The 24,400-nt window shown below is 44.5% G+C and overlaps 1 protein-coding gene across 1 annotated transcript in view; it reads left to right on the forward strand.

Moving 5' to 3' along the window:
• efnb1 (ephrin-B1) overlaps positions 1-24,400 on the forward strand; it is a 56,601-nt gene that overhangs the window by 9,311 nt on the left and 22,890 nt on the right. Inside the window, exon 2 of the mRNA XM_010738724.3 lies at positions 15,126-15,403. Coding sequence (XP_010737026.1) covers positions 15,126-15,403 — 278 coding nt within the window. The remainder of the gene's footprint in view (positions 1-15,125; positions 15,404-24,400) is intronic.

Here is a 24,400-nt window from a genome sequence, read left to right on the forward strand (position 1 = left end):
GAGTCCTCCTTTCAAGCAACTTCCAAATCAGTTTAGTTGTCTGGACAGCCTGTCTGCAATTTTATTATATATCGAAAGTTGCCCTTGTTTATTTAATTTTTTTTCCAAGTTGTTCTCTCTCTAAGTAAACACTATAACTCGGCTATTTCCCTTGAAATTTAGAAAATGTAAGTAATGGAAAAAGATTTGAGCCTAAAAGTGGAGTTAATGCTATCATGTATGGATTGTCAGTAAATTGAGTTTGTCTCTGGGCTATTGGAGCAGGGACTCGTAAGCCAGCGGGATTTAAGTCTCTTAATTGAATTATTTTGATTGCTGACTTGATTGATGGAGTCAGATGTGGAGCGTTTTCCATGAGTTTTTGTCTGACTAATTCTTCTTCCAATAGAGCCGTACCAGACAGATACAATGGGAACCTGCAATCAATCACAACTGCAACCCCGAGCATTTTGTTTTGAGAGAAATGTGCCTGCCATCAGGTCCGAGTTCCACAAGCCATCCAGACAACGTAAAACCAACAATGACATCAGATAGTAGAGCACTCTAAAGTCTAATCTTCCCATAATGCCATGCTAAACCCCGCAGAGACCCACGGCAGGGAGAAAGGCTTTTTTTTTTTTTTTTTTATGCCCCAGCGCTGCTCCTCCTCCTCCCATGGCCTCTGGCTCTAATGTGTGTGTGTCCATATGTGTGTGTGTGTGTGTCCATGCATGTTGGGAAGAGAAAAAGAATTCAAGAGTGAATGGAGATGTCACTGTCAGACTCTGGCCTCCACATGAATCCGCTCCAGAATGACCATATTGGCAGCTTATGTGTGTGTGCGTGTGTGCGTGTGTGTTGAGTGAGAGAGCCCGTCGGGGGTCTGCCGTTTCCCCTCCACGCCGAGTTCTTACGGCCCTGATTGGAGCGCAGCAGGACACAGGTCTATATTTCATCCTATTCATATGAGGGAGACCGTTTCATCTCCCACACATATGTTTCGCATCAGATGTGTGTTTATTCTCCCCCATGATGTGCTTTGCCGTGGAAGCCTCTCATCTCTCCGATATTGGAAATAGGAGTGAAGGTCTTCTAAAGCAAACACAATATCCTAAAACCTCTCCGCTCGCTTTATTGCGAACTATGCAGCGAATAAGTCCGTAGGCACTGCGTTGGTTTGAATTAATGAGTAACCGTGGTAGTTTTTCCTCTTACAGCTCCATAATATAATATTTCACTAATCTTAATGTGTGGCGCTCTTTCCGCGCTCCGCTGTCTCATCTTCCGTTTTCCCCCTGCACTGAAAACTTTGACTACTTTTAGCTCTTCTCCTCATCTGTCTCTCAAGTCTCCCACTGTGAAACATGACAGCCCGAACCTCCACCGCATCACTCCTCTCTTCTCCGCTCCTGTCTCGGAGATGAAAGCTTTTCTTTGCAGACAAACCTCTGTGAGTCCTCTTTCTGTGCCGGGCCCAGGCTTGTGTTGCAGCTCTTAGTCGCTCTGTTTGCTGCATTTTCTGATTTATTTATACTTCTGATTGTAGCACCTCGTGCATGTCAAGAATCTCAAAGTCAGAATCTTGCATGTGCATTATGCAGACTGAGTCAAATTCTTATTTGAAATATACATGAATGCATGAATATATTTATTGTCCAGAAGCCCCTGTGCATCCGCGAGAGTCTCATTTCCTGTAGTGGCCCTGCTCTGGAATGGAGTGGCGTGATCCTTGAAGGCGCCCCCACATGCGACCACCAAACAGAGCCGACTGGTGCACCTCACACACAATGGAACGGTAAAGGGAAGGGAAATGATTTGGCTCCTATTTGAGGGGCTGGAGGAGTCGCTTCAAAGCAGTGTGCCTGGCTGAGGCTTTAACCGGCCTTCTCTCTGCATTAGATGTGCGTCCTGTGATGAGCCTTTGAAGGGTGCGGGCAGCTCTGGCTGGGAGATTGCGATTGCATTGCACGAGTGTTGGACTTCAGTCGTTAAAAAGAGACTTGCAAGTCGGCGGCTTCAACAGGATTGTGGCGCTCTGCTCAGTATTGCTTAAGTAGGCTGGACTAAAACGTGTTGACCCGAAAGCCGCAATGTGACGAGGGAACTGTAGCTGTGTCACGTTTGCACATATACACACACACATGCATATTAAAATATATATATTCACATCACAGCGGAAGGTGGTGTGGATGTACGTGTGTGTGTGTGCACTAGCTCAGGAGTCAGCTGTGGCTTGGCTTGTACAGATTAAGGCTTGAGTGTGCGTTACAGATGGCGGTAATAATGATCAGATAGCCCTTGTAATGGAGACGGCCCAGTTTGTAATGGCTTCCTAAAACAACACATGGAGTGTCTTTACGAGGCCACAATCCGCCCGGTTATCACAGAGCAAACTGTGTGAATGAGAATAGCATCATGTCAGACAAGCTATTTATTAGCACACACATCACACACATTTCATTTTAATACCAACAGCCTGCATCTTGCCTGCGCTCCGCTTGTTAAAGGCGAGTGTTATCAGAGGAGACACAGACTCCCGCTACACCAGTTAGGCCGTCCTCCCCTTTTACATCCGCTGTTAATGAGCCTAATGATGTGTGTCTCGGCGATTGCATCAGTCAATATGCTGTTCAATATGGGTTTTAGAAACCCACTGACAACTTAAGCATGTCCGCCTGGATAAGATCTCCCATCCGAGGGAGGAAAGAAAGAGCAACTAATTTGTCTTGGATTGGATGGGACATGTGTAGCTGTCTTTTACAATCATGAGCCGAGATTGTAAGCAGAGAATAGACGTGTCACTCAAATTCTCTGATAAGAAGCTGCTTTAAAGTCACAGAAGGCAACCGTGCGTTAAAAAACACTCTGTCCTAGTTATAACGACGCCGGGCGCTCTGTTATATTGAGATCTGTGGTTTGTTTGGCGTACATACTTTTCACCTTTTTTTTGTGTCTTTCCGTTCCTTTTTAGATTCCAGCGCAGATTGGGTTTTTATGTTTCAGCTGGGGTTTACTTGGAGTTTTATTTCAGTTTATGTCGGGAGGTGTTTAGTATGTTAGAGACCGGGGACATTTAGCTTTATGCTTTGTCTGAGAGTTTCTGTAGAAGTTTAATAGTCTCAGTATAGTGATTACAGATGTGCCTGTTTTCATTTCTGCTGTGTTTTTTTTCCCCCCCAATGCAATTGGCTCATTATTTTAAATCAAATTAGTTAGTGCAGCTTTCAGCGCATTCACTCAAGACGCTATTTTTTGCATCTAGTTTTCTGTGCTAATCTTAGTTTCTTCCGTCTGTGGAAAAAATACAATAAATGCAGACAGAGACCCCTGTGACACTGATAAAAGCTGTTTCTTTTATAAACCACGCAGCATTTGATTGATCTGTCTCGTGGTCTTGATCCCTGGGCTTGGCTGATTAAACCTATCCATCAGCTTCTCTTATCAGCGCCCTAACAGATCGACTGCAGGACACTGAACTAAAACCCGTGTATTGTTGTTACACAGAAAAAGTCAAAGGCTAAGGACAGGGAGGGGTGAGGTTTACCAGAAGTCCTCTCTGCAAGGCCCAGTGAACAAAGCAAAAAAAAACGAAAAAACAAAACATCACAATGTTGTTTTACAGAAATAGCTCCTGTAGAAAAAGATGCTGAGATGAGTATCCTTCATGCTATGGTCATGAGTGTGTTGCACTGGCACACAAACACACACACACATTCTTGACACGCGTATTGGAATAACCTCTAAATGAGGTCGTACAGTGGCATTGCAGATTGTGACAAGAGTGTTTCCTCTCTAGTGGGAAATCAGAAAGTAATGTTTCCTGTCCGCAGAGTGTCATCTCCCAAATAGTGATGTGACCCTGCCCCCGGTCACAACTCACACAGACATCAGCCAGATAATGACATCTCTTTCACTGACAGGCTGTCATTCACATGCCTCTGCAAGCTCCAACACACACACACACACACACACACAGAAACACACATACACGCACGCACGCACGCACGCTCTCTGTCATAAGCATGCAAGCATGCTCGCTTGAAAACGAGGGCAGACGAGCACGGCCGCCGTTATGAATCATCTAAATGATTTGCAAGTCAAACAGCCAGTTTTATAAGATGTGCCTGTTATTTTCCGAAATAAATTTTGAGTTTCTCATCTTCCGGGTGACTGTTAAAGCAAATACATCAAGGCGACTAAAATGTGGATGATTGCATGTCACTTTGCTCTCATTTATCTGCAAGCATCTATTACCATCATGTTGTCAAGTCAATGAAAACAGCACCGGGGAAAAAAGCCAACAGATGGCCTTTTTTATAATTCACAGATGTGTGATTTTGGGACAGTTTGTTAAAGATATAGCCTTATTTTAATCTTTAAACATATCCTAAACTACTCGGGTTGCGTTGATTTATGACTCTTAATATCCGGAAAAACAAACTACTTGACATAGTTCAACATAAACACAGACTTTCATGGTGGATAATCATCATTTCACAGCTCGCATGCTGGTTTATTGGCACTTCACAGCACGTCAAAATCAGATAGTGCCAAAAGTTTGCAACTTCGCCTTAACAAGAAACAAAAACAATCGGCCCCGAGTTTATATAGTCAGACTTCCATGGTAGAAGATCCTGTTGCAACACGCCCAGCAGAAGCAGGTGCGGACCTGCTAGCTCGCCTACTTGCCCCTAGTCATTTGGGGGGGAAAGGGGTGTGTGTGTGTGTGTGGGTGTGTGTGTGTGAATGCTCCCCAAATGCAAGATGAGAGACGTTGCCTGCGTGGCACATTCATTAACCTGGTATCTAACTAATCTCCTGGCTAATTCATTTAGTCCCCCGAACACTCCTGTGTATTAATATCCTCTCTGTGCTGTCGCTCATGGGATGCAGTGTGAGCGTAGCCATGGCGATGATTGTGTCATTATTTTGCAGTCGGATGAGTGATATCCCAGAGGGCTGTAGCTGGGTTGTCCAGGCCAGTTGAGAGGGGCTGATTAGAATTGCAAATGGCCGCCAAGTGTTGTGTTTATTGTGTGTCTCAATATTGGAGACAATCAGGCGAATCAAAGCCCTCAGCTGGAGAGATGGAACTGAGGCACGGTGGGCCTCTCTGGTTGGCACCGTGTCCTCGGTGCTTGCACAGTGCTGCCTCCACCACCCCCCCATTCCCTCCCTCTCTGTTGCCCTACTCTGTCATGTGTATAGGTCCTGAAGTACATGGACACAGCTGGAGAAAGTGAAGGAGAGACAGAAAGAGCCACTAAATCTAGTGCACTCAATCATCTGTAGTGTGGCGGTCCTCTCACGCAGCTGAGAAATATTAAACACGCTTTATGATAATGAAAGCGTCGGCGACGGACATAAATATCAGCGGCAAAGTGCTGAAGGATTAAAATGTCTTGTACATTTGCTCAGAACACAAATTTGTCATTGATTTCATGGCTTCCTGAATCGTTGGAGACAGAATTATCAGCTTTTCATCAGTGGAATTTCATTTATTTTTTCCCTAGGCCCGTCTGTGATGAGGTATATCACGTCACATATTAAAGGCTCAGGAATCAGGGATCCAGACATCTGCATGCAGTTCTGGTGTCACGCCCTGCAAATGGAACCTATTGGCAGCGCACCCTTGTTATGGCTTGGCGACAGGCTGTGGTGCAAAGTGCTCTAAACACACATTTTTCTCCACAAATCACTTGTGAATTGTCGTTCCTCGACGATTGGCCATTACTACTCCGATATTGACTCACTGTTTGTACAAGTTTCGCTGAAATCCATCTGAAAGCCATCCATAGTGCTGTTGTGCGAGACAGGAAGCTAGTGTTTTAGCTCACCGTGTAATTCACTCTGTCAGCTGCACACAGGGAGGCCTATCTTCTCTTGTTTCGCTACTGTTGGCTTTTAAAGAATGTGTGTGTGTAGAGTATAATGTGTATGCACATGCAAGAATGTGTGTGTATGCGCGCTCATGCATGCATATGTCCTTGTTCGAACACAGGATAATACCTCAGGTCATGCATGCTCCCCATATAGCACTGCATGACCAGTTACAACAGGCATGTGTGAGGCCCAGGTATGGACACGCAGTGCACAGTGAACAGGTATCGCTAAAGGGGAAGCTCTGTTAAAAGGAAAAGTTTTATTGCACCACACACGTTCTCTCGAGCTTGTGCTGCTGTAGGCTAAATGAAAACGTTAAGAAGAATGTGTCCATACACTACGGAAATCCCATGAGCCCGTACGGTGCCTTGTGAGCGAAGGGTCGGCCATCATAAGACTTGCATGCCTGACGTGATATGATCAAGAGTCACCAGCCTTGAAAGGCAATACAGTGCATTTGAGAGGCTGTTTAGACAGTGATGTGTGAGCCGTTGAGTTTGACAAGCAGTTGATGAGAGATCCTTACAGTTGTGCATATGTGTGTGTGTGTACAAGGGGAAAAAAGAGAATGCTTGAGAAGGGGGGAAGAGGAGTGTGTGTCAGATCGCCGACGTGGCTGTTTGTGAGTGTGTGAAACCAAAGGAAAGAGTTCATGAGGTGACATCTCGTCAGCTGTTTGACTTTCCCAGTTTCCCAGGGAAGCAGTTCCAAGAACAATGCAGAAGAAAAACCACCAACCACCGACAATTGAAATGCCAAAAAAAAAAAAAATCCCCCGTGCTGTTTGTTGGTGACTGAATTATTGCTGTTGCTTGAGATTGGAGACAGGGGAAATGTGTGAGTGACTGCACTGTGCTTGTAGCAGACACATATCACCTACCGGACTCCTCTACCCATCCATCTCCTAGCACTATTCCTGCTACACACTGTAGCAGGAATACATTAAAAAAAGCAAGTGAGTCAGGGGGACGTAAGATAAATATTGTGTTAGTGTTTTCCCCTCCCTCTCCTTTGCAATTGTCTTTCGCATTGACGGATGAACAATAAAAAGTATTTTGAACTTTGCTGCGTGCTATCTTTTACTTCTGGGTTCAGAGCCGTGCTGTCAAAGCCAGACGTGCTCTGGCAGAGATTGATTGATTTGCTTTCCGTGCGCCATGTCTTCCCTTTGTTCTCTCAGGAAGGCTTTGGTTTCTCTCCAGTCCTGCAGACTCTCCCGTAGCTGTGTCATATTAACACCTGTTAACAGCATACAGACTCATAAAATATCAATGCAGCCCCCTCCCCACCCTCGATCATAAAGCGTTGCTATAAAATTCAGAATGGAAGCAGTTCATTCTCTGTTCTGAAAGAGACGCACCGAGTCTTTTTTGTAACAGAATAAGTGAGGGAAGGCAAAAAAAATAAATATCCTTTCAAGGATCAATATCATATTATTACTGTTGAGGATTAAGGAACACGTTTTGGGAAATGCTTTTATTCACTTTATTGCTGGGAGTTAGAAGATTTAATACCACTCTCATGTCTTGAAGGATTTTAGCTAAAGACTGGAAGCAGTTCGGGGTAAAAGGGGTTGGCCTGGGTCTATCCAAAGGTAACAAAAGCAGCCTACTGCCTGTAAAGCTTTCCAAATAACATGCTGTATCCTGTTTGTTTAATCTGTACAAAAGTGTAAAAATGACACATAGCCGTATTACGAGTGGTGCTTGTTTTGTTACCTTCCTGCAGAGCCAGGCAAGCTGTTCTGTGCTCCACATTTTTTACTTTTTTTTATTTATTTTTTTTAACTTTATTGTAAGCTAACCGGCTGCTGGCATCAGCTTCATATTTACCGTACGAGAGTGGTATCAATCTTCTCAATTACTGCAAGAAAGCAAATAAGTGTACGTCCCACAATGTTCGAAGAAGAAAACCCTCATTAGTAATGGGTGTCAGGTTTATCTGGGGGAGATGTCTCGTGGCTGATTTGATTCCCAGATGTGTCGGTGCCAAAATACTGCTGAGCGGGGCAACTAAACCTCCCCCCTCCTCCCCTCCCTCCCCGACCCCGGTGTGTGTGAAAGCCGCCTCATTCCGAGAACCAGTTTGAAAAATTCGCTAACTTAAGCTTTCAAGCCGTAGCCTGACTCTCATTCTCACTTTACTTCATTATTCAGTCTTAAAAACTGTGATCCCCTGAGTCATTTTTAACCATGCCCGAGATAGGAGGGCAATTGTTGGAAAAATTGAATTTAAACAGGGCCGGCTCTATCCAAGCCAAACAGAATTTAAAATAACCAACGTAGTAATATGGAGCCGTGTGTGTGTTTATTAGTACATGTGATGTGCTGATTAAGTAAGCAACATTACAGGGCTGCTTTTTAAAAAAAAATTATTTGAGAAAGGATTTCTCTGGGGTTATCGATGGGGTTGGAGATACGGAGCAGAAAATGGCTGCTGGTTAACAACCGGGGCAAGCTGCGTGGGTTTGATAATGGTTCTAATTCTTTTTCTCTCTAGTTTTCTCCTTCTCCTCCCCCCAAGTGGGAGTGAAACACAATCGGAGGAGTGTGAGAGAGATGCTATTGTTCGTTCTGTGAGGTTCTTCTGCTTTCTCCTCTCCTGCTCTGCTCGGCACTGATTACAACCTTGCATCCTGGTCCAGCTCTTGACTCTCTGCTCTGGAGCAGTTCTTCAGTCCTGGGGGATACCTCTCTCTAAGACTGTCCAGCCCCCCCACCCCCACCATATACCCACAAACACACACTAACTCTGGCACGATCAGGGTGCCTGGCACACTAACACACACACTCAGGCACGCCACTGTCACCCAATCAGGCATGTATGGACACACGTATATCAGTGCACACAGTCACACAAACAAGCTCACACATACAGTGGGTTCGGGCCAGGCGGGTTTGGCAGTGACTGTAGACTGGGCCTGTGGAGAGATCTTTACGGAGCATGCAGAGCCCATCTGTGGCTGCTCCTCAGTGATGGGAGGCAGCTGGCTGTGTGTGTGTGTGTGTGTTTGTGTATGTGTTTGTGCATGTGTGTGTGTGTTGTGTTGTGGCCAGAGAAGGAACCAGGGGAGGAGAAAAAGAGGCTTGTGTGCGTTTGGGTCACAGAGCAACCCCAGAATGAGGGCTAAACTCAGGCTGAAACTGACCCAAGCTCTCCCGTCTAGCCAAGCCAAATCTCTTCTCTTCTCTTCTCTTCTCTTCTCTTCTCTTCTCTTCTCCTGGCTCTCCAGCTGGAAGAGCTCAGTCCCTGGGCTCCAGGATGAATAAGTGGAGACGCAGAGTGCAGCAGTCTGGGCCTTCTCTTGCTGTCAGTGATACCGTGGATGACGTTCAATCACGACCGCATACACCCATGCTCGCTTAACTCCCCTGCTCTTAGAGAGGGATGGGCTCGGCATTGACAGAAACCACAGAGGCCATAAGAAGAAACAGATTATGCTCTTTCTCCTCCCTAATGACTTCTGACACTCCTCTCGCTCAACAGTCCTCTTCATCTAGTCGAGCGACGTCCACTTCTGTCCTCCTCGTGGCAAGGCCATCTGGGCGTCATCTTGTTAGCTCATTATGGCCGACGATGGTGTGATGCTTGCCCCTCATGTGACAGTGATCGAGGGCAAGCATACTGAGCTTGTTTGGTGAACATGAGAGGTGTGTGTGTGTGTGTGTGTGTGGTGTGTTCTAAGTGTGCGCCTGTGTGCAACTGTTATGAGTCACGCCGAATTCTGATTTGCTCTGCATGCCAGCCTGTTGACTGAGCTGACTGAAAGCTAGTGTGTGTTTGTCTGTGAGAGAGAGAGGGTGTCTGTGTTCACACGTACAAAAGCAGTTCTCCGCGGGGTGGGATTCAGGATAGTCTGCCTTTTTTTTGTGTGTGTGCCTCTGACATCTTCATTTATGTACCTCTAATGGGGACAACACTGAGGGAAAATACCGAGCTTTCTGCTTTCCAGCGAGTCACGGCTGCCAAGTCTGGAGTTTTAAATGCAACTTGGATTGAGTTTATAGTTTGTCCAATACCACTATCCGTTGGCGGGTTTGTCCTGCTTTTCTATAATAAGGGTCAAATCCTTCCTGCTTTGCTAAACAATTCTGGAGCCAGATGGGCCTTGTTTTGCTTAATTTCAGGATCATTGTGTTTGTCCGTGTGTCTCTCTATGTGTGTGTGTGTGTGTGGGGCCTGCACCAGCATCGAGGCGACTTGTTTACCGTGTTTGACATGTGAGGAAACTGGTGTGTGTACACTGCGGGGCGTGTGTTTATGTGTGTGTGTTTACAGTCAGGCCTCCCTAAGAACATCTTCCCCCTGCAACGGCCTGACAGAAGCCAGCTATGTATACAAGCACACGGGTTGAGCCTCCGGCGATGAGCGCAAACTTATGTCCGGCTCGTCTTGTCTTCAAACGGTAGATGGGGGGACTAGTCCAAACTGGTTTCAGACCTGTTAAGTCAGATAACCAGGAGTTCACGTGACCCCCTGCTGTTACAGATGTGGCGAATTTCCCTGCGGTCGTACAAACATACTGACAGTTTGATGATACGTGCCTTTCTCCCGGGTATGAAGTGATCACACTGTGTCAACAGCGCCTGGTGGATCTTAACCACACATCAGGAAGGGAAGCCATTTCAGAAGCTGCTGTTTGAATGTTTCCATTGTGAGGCCAAGGGAGAGCATATGGCTCTATCTTGATGGATCTGAAAGTGGTTTAAGGCTGGTAGCAGTCCCTGCTAGCAGACAATTATTTAATATTGATTGACTTGAATGGGAACAGGATGCGTCTGTACCCTATGATTACGTAAAATGTAGACTGCCTTAGGCAAGCTTTAAACCCCCATCGCTATAGAGTATATCTTACACAGCTTAACTGCAATACTCTTTGCATAACACAGCTTTTGTGTTCTTAACAGACTTAAGTCTGTCTCTGTGGTGCGGGGTGAATGGCTGTAATGTTTCTCGAGAAGCCGTAAAATCCATCCGAACTGTAAGCCTATGGAATATTGATTGAAACGGCCGTAAATATGGCTGACGCGTGGAAAGTGTCATGTGTAATAATGTGCGGAGGCAGCCACGCCGACTTTGTGGATAATGTAAAAGAGAAATGATAATTGGTGAGGGAACACTTTTCCTGCCGCGATAATTACCACACTGAGCGCAAAGGGAATAGAGTACCTGTTGTGGCGATGATTGCGTATATGTGTGTGTTTGTGTTTTACACGACACACTCGTGTTTTTTTTACAGAGCTGGAGAGAAAGAGTGAAAGATTGAATGTTGGGCAAGCAGAAACAGGAAGAGGTAGCAGTCAGGCTGTTTCCAATGTTCTCCTTGGTAATGACGGATTGCTCCTTATATGTTGTAGAGCACACTTGATTTTAATTGATATGTACGGCATGTTCATGCTGCTGCTCGGGAGGAACAAATCAATTTGACACAATTCTGTTGATATCTGCCTCTTTCTCTCACAGTTCCTCTGTCTAGGATCCATTCATTCAGCAGGGTTGAGGCTGCCTGCCAGTGCTATGCTCGGGGCAGAGGCCTGAGTTGACTGGACGGGGGTGGAGAACATAGGGAAGGGGGGGGGGGCTGGTTTGAGGCTCTGTAAGGGGCTTTGAGTGGGCCCTAGTGTAGGCGGCGTTTTATATGAAAGTCGGTGAGGGCAGGGCGCTTGAATAGGGGTGGCTGGGAAGTTGGGCTGGGAAGGTCCAGGATGCACCCCACAGTGCTTTTGTGTGCTCTCACATCCGTGTGTGTGTATGTGTATGGGGAGGTGGCGGTGGCGGTGGCGGTGGTGGTGGTTGGGGGGGGGTGTAGCATATGTGAGATCATGTGCTCATATTCACCAGTGGAATGTAAAAAGAGAGGAGGGAGAGGGGGGGTTCTCTTCTCTCCTCTCTTTTTCCTCCGCTTCGTTGTTTTCTGTTCTCTCACTGCTGCGCTGTAGTGTAGGTCTGTTTGTATAAGCTCTTTACAGGATTGAGCTCGCCGCGGAGCCATCCAGATGAAACAAAACCAACCTCATTTGGCTGTTTTGAAAATGATTCTCTTTATTTGGTTTGGTTCATGGAGATCCACCTCGTTTGACATGAGGGGAATAAAGGCGCTCTCACGTCCAGGGTCATTTCCCAGAACCATCATTTGTATCTGCACGACTCTTCCTCTGTGCACTCAAACTTCTTTCATCAACAGGTCTTATAAAGTCTCTAGACAACATGAATGAAAGATGCAATTCAACCTCCCTTTTTCCCCCCTTTTTCCCTTTCGACCTCCTCAAAAGTACAATAATCTTCAGTCACTCGTCTCCTCCTCTCCATTGCGTGGCTGTGTGTAGCACCGGAGTGGCGCTGATTAAGCCAACAGAGAGACAAACGGGAGACAAAGTCCCAGCCCACCAGTTTAGTTTCACATCCTGGACTGGAGCTGGGCTGCAGCTTGCCAAGTGGAGGGCTTTTAAACTGGGCTAAACACTAATTGCTGCCCTATTTCTTTTATGTTGCTTCTTTCCCATCTGCGATGGCGCTTCCAGACCTCCACAGCAGCCAGAGCCTCATTATAGCAGACAGTTAACAAAGGCTGGGAAACAGAAGCGGAGAATTCACTTAGGATAGCTATCTAACCGCCAACTAGGAGGCCTGCTCGGAAAATTGAATCAATGACAGGGGCCGGCTTGTGATTAAATCCTTCAGGGATATTAAGATATTAAGATTTTGGAAATCTTAATTATTCATCTAAATTGTTGTGGATCTCTTTGAAAGTGAAATAAAACGGATTGTAAAAGCGAGTGTTGGGGTGTAAGGCTTATTGTTTTATTCGAGAGCCAGGCTTTTAAGTATTTTTGAACACGACATCTGACAAAAAAGTTAAAAAACTATAAAACACCTACTTGTTGAGTGAAACAAATCAAGGTCTAATTGTGCTGTTTGCCTGCTCTTTCTTTCTTTTTCTCCCTTCTGCTTTCTCACTTGTTTTTCTGTAGGTGTTTTTTGTGTGTAGAGAGAGAGGGGGGCGGGTGAGTGTGTGAGGGGGGTGAGAGAAAACAGAATGAGCGAAATGTTGAGGAGGTGAATAAGAGGGAAGGATAAAGCTACAGGGAATGAGATTGGGGAATAGAAATAGAGGGGGCTGAGATTGAGGTTTGGGGGGGGTGATCGAGGGAGGAATAGAGAGAAGGTGGGGAGGAGAGGGGGTGGTCAGCAACAAAGCCTAACGTTGCCATGGAAACTTGTTTATGCCTCACTGATGCATCTTGTAGATCCAATTAGAGACTGATTGTGTCTGTGTCTTCATAGACACACGTGCACGTGCACCCTGGCATGGTACGCACACACACACACACACATGCATGCATGAAAACATATGTATGCTTACACACACACACACACACACATATGGGCACATGCATGAGCGTTGCTGCTGAAAACCAGCAAATTGTTGGGAGGGCTAGGACAAAAGAGACCCGGCGTTCATTCTCTTATCGGCCCTTGAATTAACGCAACCCCTCCTCTCACCCCAAGCCCCCTCCCTCACCCCCATGAGCGTCAGACAATAGCGTGGAAATAACGTCTCACCCGCTCTCAAGGCTCGATCCATACATTCCTTAATGACATCATATTCAGCCAAAAAAAAAAAAAAAATGGGCTGGAGGAGGGGTTGATGGACAGGATTTTGAAATTTCATGTTGCGTTTATCTCTTTTTGTGAATGAAGTCATTTATTATTCGGTAATGTCCTGGTCCAAGAAGAATGGTCATGAATGTTGAGAAGGCCTTAATCCAATCATGTTCATTTTCATAGGGGGGGCATTTCCTCAGAAAATGGGACTTTTTAAATGATCATTTCTTACAATGGCTGGCCGTTTGCCAACGTTTAACATCAGAGGAGGAGTGAATGGCGATCATAAGCTCCCCCCTACACTCACACACTCACTCTGTTGGTCTCTTTCAGGAGGCATCACAGTCCTCCCTTCCCTGGGCTTGTCTGAGGAGTCAGGTATTTAGCGGTGAAATGATGTGTGTGATGATGAAATGAGGGGCTGTAGATAAGGTGAGATTACACTCTGGGAGGAAAAAAAAGGAAGGGAGAGACAGAGAAGGGCCCCAGCCCCTGATGTCTTGTTAAAACGTGAGGGATCAGAAAGAACAACAAATGCATTGCGCGCCGCTAAATCCTGCTTAAATCCGCTGGCATGGGCAGATCTAGCAGATAGCCCTGCTGCTGTGCTCGCTGTCTGCGACCACAACACATGCACACACACACACACACACACACACACACACATACACACACGTACATAAACACACCCGTGGTCAGTCCGGCTGTCTGGGTTAATGCTTGGCTAACTGGGACAGCAGAGCTGAACCATGTTGACATTTTAAGCCTCAAACAAGTCCAGAACAATGATTCAGCCCGTCTGCCCCCCCCCCTCATCAGACCGCAACCTCAGCCCATTTTGCTGACCGACTCGTACACACACACACACACACACACATATGCAGGCGTGCATAAACATACACACCACTGCCCAAACACACTGCACGTACTCAGTACCCTCGCCCCCTCTCTTCACACACACTTACACACACGCAGTGGGTCACCTCCTGTTCCCCACCTTTAGTGAATAAAAGAGAACAAGAGCTGATCTGATTGAGTTGGCAGCATAGAGCGAGGTGGAGAGGTACAGTAAGGCCAGATGGATTATCTTAATCCTCCGGTAGATGATCATGGCAGAGCGAAGATGAACCGGGAAGCCTCAACCATCCGGCTGACCCCTACGCACTTTGTTTTCATCGAGAAACTCGGATATCTGAAGCACAAGTGAAGATATTCCGTTGAAGCACCGGTCTTATGTGGAGCTCCAAAAATATGAAAAAATAATCTGCGGCATTCTTTGGATGTAATCCTATCTGTAGCCATTTTTTTTTTTTTTTGCGGCAGCCATTTTGTGTTTGGCCATCTTGTTTCTCCATCCTTGTAAACTTTTGGTATGCTTTGATTCGGATCCAAGTATGAGAAAAAACTTTAGAGGATTTGTGTGAAACGCTCTGTCGTCTATCGCTGAACAATTTCAAGCTGCTACATGTCGTTGTTTTTGTGGGGCCAAATTAACTGCGCTCTGCCTTTTAAAGCCCATGTCAGACAAATCTAAACCCATAACTCCTATAGCTCAAAGTATTAAGGCTGTGTAAACTGTTGTTGAGTTATGCGGGCACTTTTCCAGACTTCTTTATTATGTGTTAGTGACAATTTGTCCTTTTTTTCTTGCTCCTCAGATTTCTGCCCGGAAAGGGCCTGGTGATCTACCCTGACATTGGGGACAAGCTGGACATCATCTGTCCCAAAGCGGACGAAGGCAGAGATTATGAGTTCTACAAGCTGTATCTGGTGAAGAGAGAGCAGGCGGAGAGCTGCAGTACAGTCCTCGATCCTAATGTCCTAGTCAACTGTAACAAGCCCGAGAAGGACATCAAGTTCACCATCAAATTCCAGGAGTTCAGCCCAAACTACATGGGCCTGGAGTTCAAGAAGAACGTGAACTACTACATCACCTGTAAGTTGATCTTGTTTGTATGTTGTTGTTTTTTTTAACCTTCATTTAACCAGAGAAGCTTGACTGAACAATCTGAGTAATAATCTGCGCTTCACACTCAGTTACACACAGTCACACATGGGAGTTTCCTAGTAAAACTGTATTTTAATGGCGCTGCAGCAGTTCCACAGCAACAACTGGAGCTTGCGTGTCTCGGCTTTATGACACAATGATAGTTGACATCCAGGGAGGTAGAGTTGTCTGTCAGCACAGGATAGAAAACTACAGCCAGCAATGACTTATACTCACACTAATTTCAGAAGAATTTTATAATGATTTCCAAGAAGTTGGAACAGACAGAAGTTACTAATTATTTGAAAAACAGATACAGTGTTCAGTTTGTGCACCCCGTTTATTTCATTGCAATTAATTGATAGATATCAGCTTGGCATGCACAAATGTATAATTTCTCAAATAATTCAATATGATGAAAGTGTCCAGAAAGTAATTTTGATTTCAGGTGTAGCTTTTCTTTCATTGAAATGTGATAGTACCAAATAATATAGTTGGATGTTTGTGGAAAATTCAAGAAATTTTACACGTGTAAATTGAAGTGTTTCAGCTTAATAAGCACTTTTATTTATGATACTACAACTACATTTGCTGACAATACTTGTGTACTATTACTAACTAGTATGTTTACTTGCAATTGAATTAATTTATTTACTAAATATCTTCTCATAAACATTTTTATACACATTTATTTTTTCACATGCTTTATCGACAAAGCCTGTTTCTCTGTAATTTATTATTGCTCCCTTATTATGGGATACTTTGACCACAATTATTTTATTTCAAAATGTGAATTCGTTCATTTAATACCTCAAGACAGTCAACCACAACCCATCAGTTTCTGTCTCAGTATTCACAAAGCAACACAATAGTTTAAAGAGCTGTCGGAAGAAGCTAAGAGCGCTGTTCTCCTGGACCATTTGGTCCTCTAAATGCACTGTAGCAACGACCACAAGAGGAGGCATCAGGGGAGCCGATATAGCCTGAACCACAGCATAGTCTGATTCTCTGCTGGGTTTTTAGGTTCTCCTCAAGGCTTTTCATGTCATTCCCATCCCTCCCTGACCTGAACCTTAATAGATAGAGATTTTTTAGGGGGTGGAAATGGGGCCACAACGCAGTCTGGTTCTTTGGTGGGTTCTGGGTTCACCTCAAAGCTTAGTAATTCATCTAAAACCTTCCTCAAGGCTTTTCATGTCATCCCCATCCTCCCTGACCTGAACCATAGCAGACAGAGATTCAGCAGGGGGTGCCGGTGGAGCTGGAGCCACAAGACAGTCTGGTTCTCTTGTAGGTTCTGAGATCTCCTCAATGCTCTGCATTTCAGCTACATCGTCACCGGTTTGAACGTTAATAGTCAGTAATATAACAGGTCCGTTATAGTGCAATCTAAAAAAAAACATATAAGTCATCTTTAACGATGGTGAAAGAATTTATTTGGCATTTTATATTTCTGTGGACTGTGGAGGATAGTCTAAGTCTTACCTGACAGTAACTCAATGTATGCCTGCAGAGCCCACTCATAAATGGGTGTATGAACAACACCTTTGAGGGAAATAAGATAATGTTACTTGTAGTTTAAGTACATCTGAAAATGTTGAAAGTCTAACTCCAGTAAAAATCTCTCACATACCCCGCGGAATCTGTAGACTCCTACATTCATTGATATTTAGTTGCTGTATATCACAATACAGAGCAAACTGTAGACATTCAGCAAGGTCACCACGGGAACACTTTTTTCAAGTATCTTGTTGTTAAATAAAGTCTAAAAAAAAAAAAAAACACAAAATATTTATAAAATAAAAATTTAATCATCCCAACCTCAGCTGGTGGTCACAGGAGGTCCCATTATTTTTTGCTATCCAGTGAAACCCTCTGGTATAGCTTGGCTATAAAAGATAAACCTGGAGATATTATTGTTATTTTTCTAACTGTCAACAAATCCCATGAAAAGGCCAGATACAACAGTGAATTTATCTTGCTAACACACATCGCCTGAGAAGCCTAAGCCATGGATCTCCATTGTTGTTCAGATAATAATAAAACACACGAATGAGCCACACACCGCTGCACTGGGTTCCTTCATTGTGATCAACATGGACACTGTTTATTTTGAGTCCCACATACGATGCCCCGGAGCCGAGGAACACTGAACCAAATGTGCACTACTCTGCAACTGAAAACAGTCCTTGACAAATGTATCGTGTACTCCGTTTAAGGGAATTAAGTTAAACTTTATATTTGAAACCTGTTTTTAAAGACCTTCAGAAGGATCATGGGCTTGAAGTCACACATCCGTCTCTAGTCTTATTAAAGTCTAGAGACTGACATTTAATGTGATTTGTTGACCCTAAAAATTTGCCATCATTTAAGTCATGAGTTGTTAGGTACAAAGCTTCAGTTCATCTGGGAGGCAGTTCATCCATCTTGTTAGCTCAGTAGCTGCAGAATCTAACACTCTAGCTCAGGTCACAATGCAAAATACATTGTTATTCTAGACATTACTTAAGCTTTATCTAATTTTTACTTTAGTTAGTCATTTCCTGGAATGACTTGAATGGTTCTCCAAAGTCATACCATGTGTTGTGGTCGATCCAGTCTGAGGATACTGTCAGTTGGGGGCTCTGCCACATCTGTAATTGATTCCTTACTGAATCAATGAAATGATCAGAGGCGATCGTGACTTTAGAGATGCAATGTCTAAGCTAACATGCAAAAAAGCTGCCCCGTGCCAAAAAAACTTCTGGCAGAGTGAGAAGTCGGCAGAGGCGCTGGCTCGGCAGACCATGAGAAATAAATTCACTACTGATCATTCTTTATGAAGTAAATTGAAGAGATGTCTCTGGAAGCAAAGGCTTAATGTAGAATACTGTCATATCTACTTCAACGTAATTAACCTTTCTACACATTCACCCATTTTTACATTCATCACATTTATCTCCTTAAACACTGTACATTTTCTCTCAATATAGGGAAAAAAAGCTTATTTGAACGATTTAATTAAATAACTTTTAAAGTTTTCTGAAGACACGCAGTTAAATTCAATCTGTGTTAAGAAAATAAACCCGAGCCATGTTTTATCCTCACAGCAGAAAAACGTCTTTATATAGTCTCTGTCTGAAAGGAAAATCCACGCTAAATTAAATCTTCCATATGTTTTTCTTCTGATGTGTAGAAGTTCAGTCGATATTTGTGAACTCTCCCTCAAAGCCAGAATTCAGGGAAGCATGAAACCTGTGATGTTATCAAGCGACAATTTTTACTTTTTTTTTTTTTTTTGGGAAGGGGGTTGCTCCTGTGGCAACATATCATGTGGACTTCTAAGAAATATTTCTTTGAGCTTTATTACACCCACATGTCTTTAGAAAACACCTTGGGCTTTTTTCGGCGTCTGCTCGAAGTTTTCCTAGTCGGCTGTGAGCGTAGCTGCTCCACATATTGTCTCTTGATTACATCATAAATATTTTAACTAACTCTATTAGGGACATGTGCGTGGGCATGCATCTCGACTACAGTGTGAGCCAGCATCAAACAGGAAAATATCAACTTTACTGGGGGTTGAATTTGCTTTTATACAACACTCTTGTGTCTGCATAACATCATTCTCGCTGATGTGTGTATTATGCAAGTGTTAAGAATACTTAACTCTTGCTCCACAGTGTTTCAGACCCATGAACTCATAGCTGGAGGAGCCTGTTGTAAATCCTTCACGAGGGAGGCTGGGTGTGCGGGATGCTGATGGTAGATCATCATCATGCTCATATACTGTAACGTTCTCGCGTCAGCAATAATCGGATGTAGTATTTGTCTTGGTATTATGTTAATGTTGTCCTTTGCAACAGGAAGAGCTTGCTTTATTTATTTCACCGCAGCCTGTGCATACACCGCGACACACTTCATCTATCATTGAGATAATGGCGATGCGTGGTTGGTGTAATATGTGTGCGTATTCTTTGGAGAGCAAGAGAGGGACAGTGAGCACCTGCGCCACATACTTCCTGTTTTTCCTGTACAGTAGACTCCTGTGTGTGTGTGTGTGTGTATGTGTGTGTGTGTTGAGGCCCCTTTAGTCCAGCTTATCCCCGCCTAGAAGATGTGAGTTTGTTATCCCACCGTCTCTGCTGGGAATGGAGTCCAGCCGGCCCGCAGAGTGGTGTAAATCTGCTCGGCCTATAAAGACCCGGCTTATCTTGCCTGATTAACGGTCAAACGTGGCAGACACTGTTTGAGACGAGAAGAAGATGCATAGGGAGTGGACATTCCACTGAATCTTCCGGCAGTCTTTTTCTTGCCCACCCCCCGTGTCCTCCGCTCTGACTCCGCGGCTCCGTTTGTCTTTTCCTTGATCATCTCCACCCCCCCACCCCCCTACCCCTGCACTCCTGTGCTCCTTCCATGGGGTAGAATAAGCAACAGAAGGTGTGGGGTAAAGTAAGCAACAAATGGTGTGTTTGCATATTTGTGTGTGTGTGTGTGTGTGTCCCTGCCTTGGTATCACAACAGGGGATCGCATCCATTCTGTCCCGTCTATCCAAGCCCAGCTTTGACAGGAGTCGTGGGGTGGTTAAAGGTCAAAACTTATGGACGAGGGGTCACGGAAACACAGCAGGGGGTCAGTAATGATAACCCTGCACTGATCTAAACCCCAGACTCGCAGCAGCATGTGCTGTCCATCAGCACCCACACCACCTATGTACACACACACACACACACACACACACACACACAGACACACGTAAAATTCATACGTACACCTTCCCGCCCCCCTGGTGTATGAGCAGACAAACTGGTTGTATTTCATTGCGTTGTCTAAACACAGGATATGGAATGAGCTGTTTGTGAGGAAAATGGCCGTGCTGTGTTTAGGGGTTAGAGTCGGGAGAGAAGTGATTTTAGACAGGAGGCTTTTAAGGCAAAAGAAATGTAATGGAGAAAATGAGCAACAGAGCAGGAAAGCGAGAGAAGCGACAAGCATACACGTATAAACACAGACAGTCTTTATACATCCCCAGTGGAGCCAAAAAGTCCCTCCATTTTCTATCCCATTCGCTCTTCATTGGAATAATGTACCATGACTGCTCGGTGATATGTTTTCAGTGGTTAGCCGGCCCGGTGAGTCCCTGTTCTATATAAGGCCACGAGGCAGTAAACAGAGGCAGCCTGTCGCCATGGACTCTTCTTCTCCCTTGATTTCCTGTGTAGTGGGCAGGGTAAGCCTGATCCCTCCTGACAGCTGTCACTCTCCATCTCAGTGTACCATCGTGGACTCTGACACACACTGACTTCCCCACAAGAATGCTGCCGCTGCAAAGCACACGCTATCTCACCTCCAGAAGATTGCCTCAGTAAAATACATAATGCCTGCTCGCAGCAAACGGCAGAGATGTTTTCATTCTTGTCACTTCGATTCTTTGACTTTGCAGGTAAACCCAGTCCAACTTCCTCCTTATTTTTTGTCAGTCAGGAAATACAGTGTGACTGATAAACACTTTATTATTTGAAGGATACAGAGGTATTGGAAAAGCTCCTCTTATTTCCTGGCTCCTTTAAACACGGGTGCCGACCCAGCCTTTGAAAAACAATGCCTAAGAATATATCTGACAAACAGCATGTGACACTGTGGGATGATCTTTCTCCGGTGCTCACACCTGACAGGATTAAGGTTAGGAGGCATGTTGGATATCACTAACATTCAAGCTTTTTGCGTGGGCTCTCCTGTATCGTTGCTATTTATTGCTCAACAGCCTACACAAGATGCACACCTCCTTTTGGAATAAGCAACACCGTGTTCTTTTGCTCTACAAGTTAATTTCTTGCCCTTGGGAGAGTAAAAGGTCAAGGTTGAAATCCCTGGCCAGGATACAGCAGATCACAAGATCCTCCGTTGCCCTACATTTACAAGGACATAAACACTCTGACATATGCACACACGTGCACTCCCACGCAGGTACGCAGTAATATTGCAAGTAAACTCAGGGATACACAGAAACTAAAGGCTCGTACACAGCAAATTGAATATAAGCACTGACAGGCTTATAGCTCGATTTCTTTGCGGTGCAATAACAATAATCTGATTAGGAAAAAAAAGTGTTAAATGTCACAGTTACCATAAAATTATCATAATCAAATCACAGCGGCTTAGGGGGGAAAAAAAGAAAGAAATGTTGCATGTGTCAGCGGCGCGCTTGACAAAGACAAAGGCATTTTGATTGTCAGATTATAGAGTTGCAAATAACTCACACATTTCGTAGCGCGTAATTAAATGAATTTTTGTCGAGAAACGATAAATGTTAACATCTGGTAACCTCCCCACAGTAAAATCACGCTGAAACATTTTAATTACAAGAAAGAGACACACTGGACTCATACGTGTTAGCAGGAAAAGAACAAAGGACACATTGTTTTATTGCATATTTGGCAGAATGCAGACGTGCTTACAGAACCCGGAAATAATGATTAGTGTTGTTGGCAAACATTTATGTCAGTCCTATTTTAAATGCTGTGGTATGTATCCTGGAGCAAAGACACATATATGCTTAAAAAATATATATATATAGTAAATATATAATTTTATATCCATCCTAGAGGATACTGACTCTGTTAGACATGGGTGCTGACCCAATAAAAACCAATACCTAAGAATATATCTGAGAAACAGCATGTGGCACTGTGGGATAATCTTTGTGCGGCGCTCACACCTGACAGGATTAAGGTTAAGAGCCGTGTTGCATATCATTAACATTCATGTTGCTGTGCGTAGGCCCGTTTTGTATCCCTGTTATTTTTTCTCCCCCTCTATTCACATACAGTCCTCAAAGAAGCTTCCTTTTATTTTGCTACATTCAATCGTTAAAATTAAAATAAAAAAAAGAACTGTGTTATCTGTGTTTGTTATTCTTCACTGAGTAAATTACAAAGAAAGCTTTTAAGAGTAGAAAACCAGTTCTGGATTGACTCTGAGTGACTGAGTAACTTGATGTTACTGATTAGAGTTTCAAGCAGTAAGCCTTAACGGATTTCATTTTCAAAGTAAACCCTGCTAACAGGTCAGGTTAGCGCCAGTGTAGCAGCATGGCCTGGGATAAGGAGATTTAACCCCCCCAACCCCAACCCACCCCACCCCATGAGTGCATATAACCCAGTGTTTATTAGACTGCCAGTGTAATATATGACTTTTTGCTTGCTTTGCAAATCTATCCGAGGCTGCCTCTGCTACTTCTCCTTTGGATATTTCATTCAGAGAGGGTTAGCAGGCACGGCGTTATTGTCGCTGGTTATTGCCTTTCGTTTATTACAGAGGAGTTTGTTTAGAGTGGAGGAGGAAGGGTGGGGTAGGGCGGAGGGTGGGTTGAGGGGACATGAGGACTTTCTTTTAGAGGGAGGGCTGTTCACGTGGCTGTACAAGTGAATGGTAACCAATGGTTACAGCTGAACCCGTCTCTGCTAGATGAAGCTGATATATTCATGTATTCATCTCAATTAGTCCGCTCCGTGCATCTTCAAATGCAGACACTCATCCCTCCTCGGCTGTGCTCCATGCTTATCTTATTAGAATATTTTATCCTGCGTGCGCATTCTCTCTCTCTCTCTCTCTTTCCTACGAAGTCATCCCTCGCTCCATCCCCTTTCAAACATCCCTTCTTACTCCTTCCATTATTCTGCTCCCATGTTTAGAAGTTGCGTGTTTGTGTGAAGGTGCTGCGGGAAGTCTGCGCTCGAGTCATTTTTGTTAACTGATAGCTCAGATCTCCTTTCAACACAGAGACCATAAGGAACCACAGAGCTAACTCCGCGAAACAACAACACTGTTGATTTTTGTTTTCATTTTCATCGTCTCGGCTAACACAAACTCATTTGCAGACAGACTCTCTGCTCCATGAGCGATTTTCAGTTGTCGAAAGTGGCTCCCTGGTTTTCTTTGATTCCAGCCGCCATGCAGAAACCATCTCATCTTTTTTTTTTTTTTTTTTTTTGCAACGCGAAAATAGCTTCAGGCGAAAGGAGAGGAGACGTCTTAAGACCGCTGGAAAGATGCAAGTTTAGAGTAGAGTCCATGGTGATTAGTAAAAGTAAATGTAGGACACAGGATGATGAGCATCACTGTCCATAATGTAAATTGTACCAGACAATGGTGTATTGCTGCATAAAAAAAACATAAGCGCAGGATAAAACAATGACAGGCCATAATCTAAAACACTCAGAAATGCATATTTTCTTTTCCATCTGAGATGTCTGAGGTTGTTTGCCCTCTGCTTTGCCAACAACACATATTCTCAGTGTCTTTCTTCTTCGGCCAATAGCTAAGCTCAAATCACAGCTCTCTGTCTCTCTTATATGGAGCTCTCTCGTTCTATCTCTCTCTTTCTCTCTCTCTCTCTCTCTCTCCGCCGTCCCTAGAACAGTGGTTTCTCTTTTCCAAGGCACACTCTGAAATGGCTTTGTTTTCCGACAGCCATTCAGTGGCACCCTCAGCCAGGGCCTGCCAAGAAGTCCGCCTCCCCTGAGCTGGAGCCTTGGCCTGTTTACACAAACTCATCGGAGAAATATGGATGTATAATTATAGAGGTTGTTAGTTTTAATGTCGCATCCTTGCTATGGAAACCACTGCATGCTTGGTCAGCTACGATGAGGGGAGGCTGATGAAACTCCGACTGGGGATGGCGTGAACATTTCTGCGGAAAGCGTTTCGGGGGAGCAAGAGAGAAAACGGAGCTTCTTGATGGAATCGAATGAGTGCCGAGCAAAGCAAACAAACATGAATCACAAGGCGGTGATAGAGATTGCTGTGGTCGTCCAACGCATAAATACAGAGTCTAAATACTGCTCTGCAGGCCAGGACCAAGCCCGTTTCTGTGAATTCAGCTCGGTGGCAAAATGTCCATGTTCCATTCCAGCACGACCACAGGCACACAAACACAGGACCGGGAGCAGACAAACACACAAGAG

Source organism: Larimichthys crocea, chromosome I, assembly GCF_000972845.2.
Source record: "Larimichthys crocea isolate SSNF chromosome I, L_crocea_2.0, whole genome shotgun sequence".
In the NCBI taxonomy this organism is placed as follows: domain Eukaryota; kingdom Metazoa; phylum Chordata; class Actinopteri; family Sciaenidae; genus Larimichthys; species Larimichthys crocea.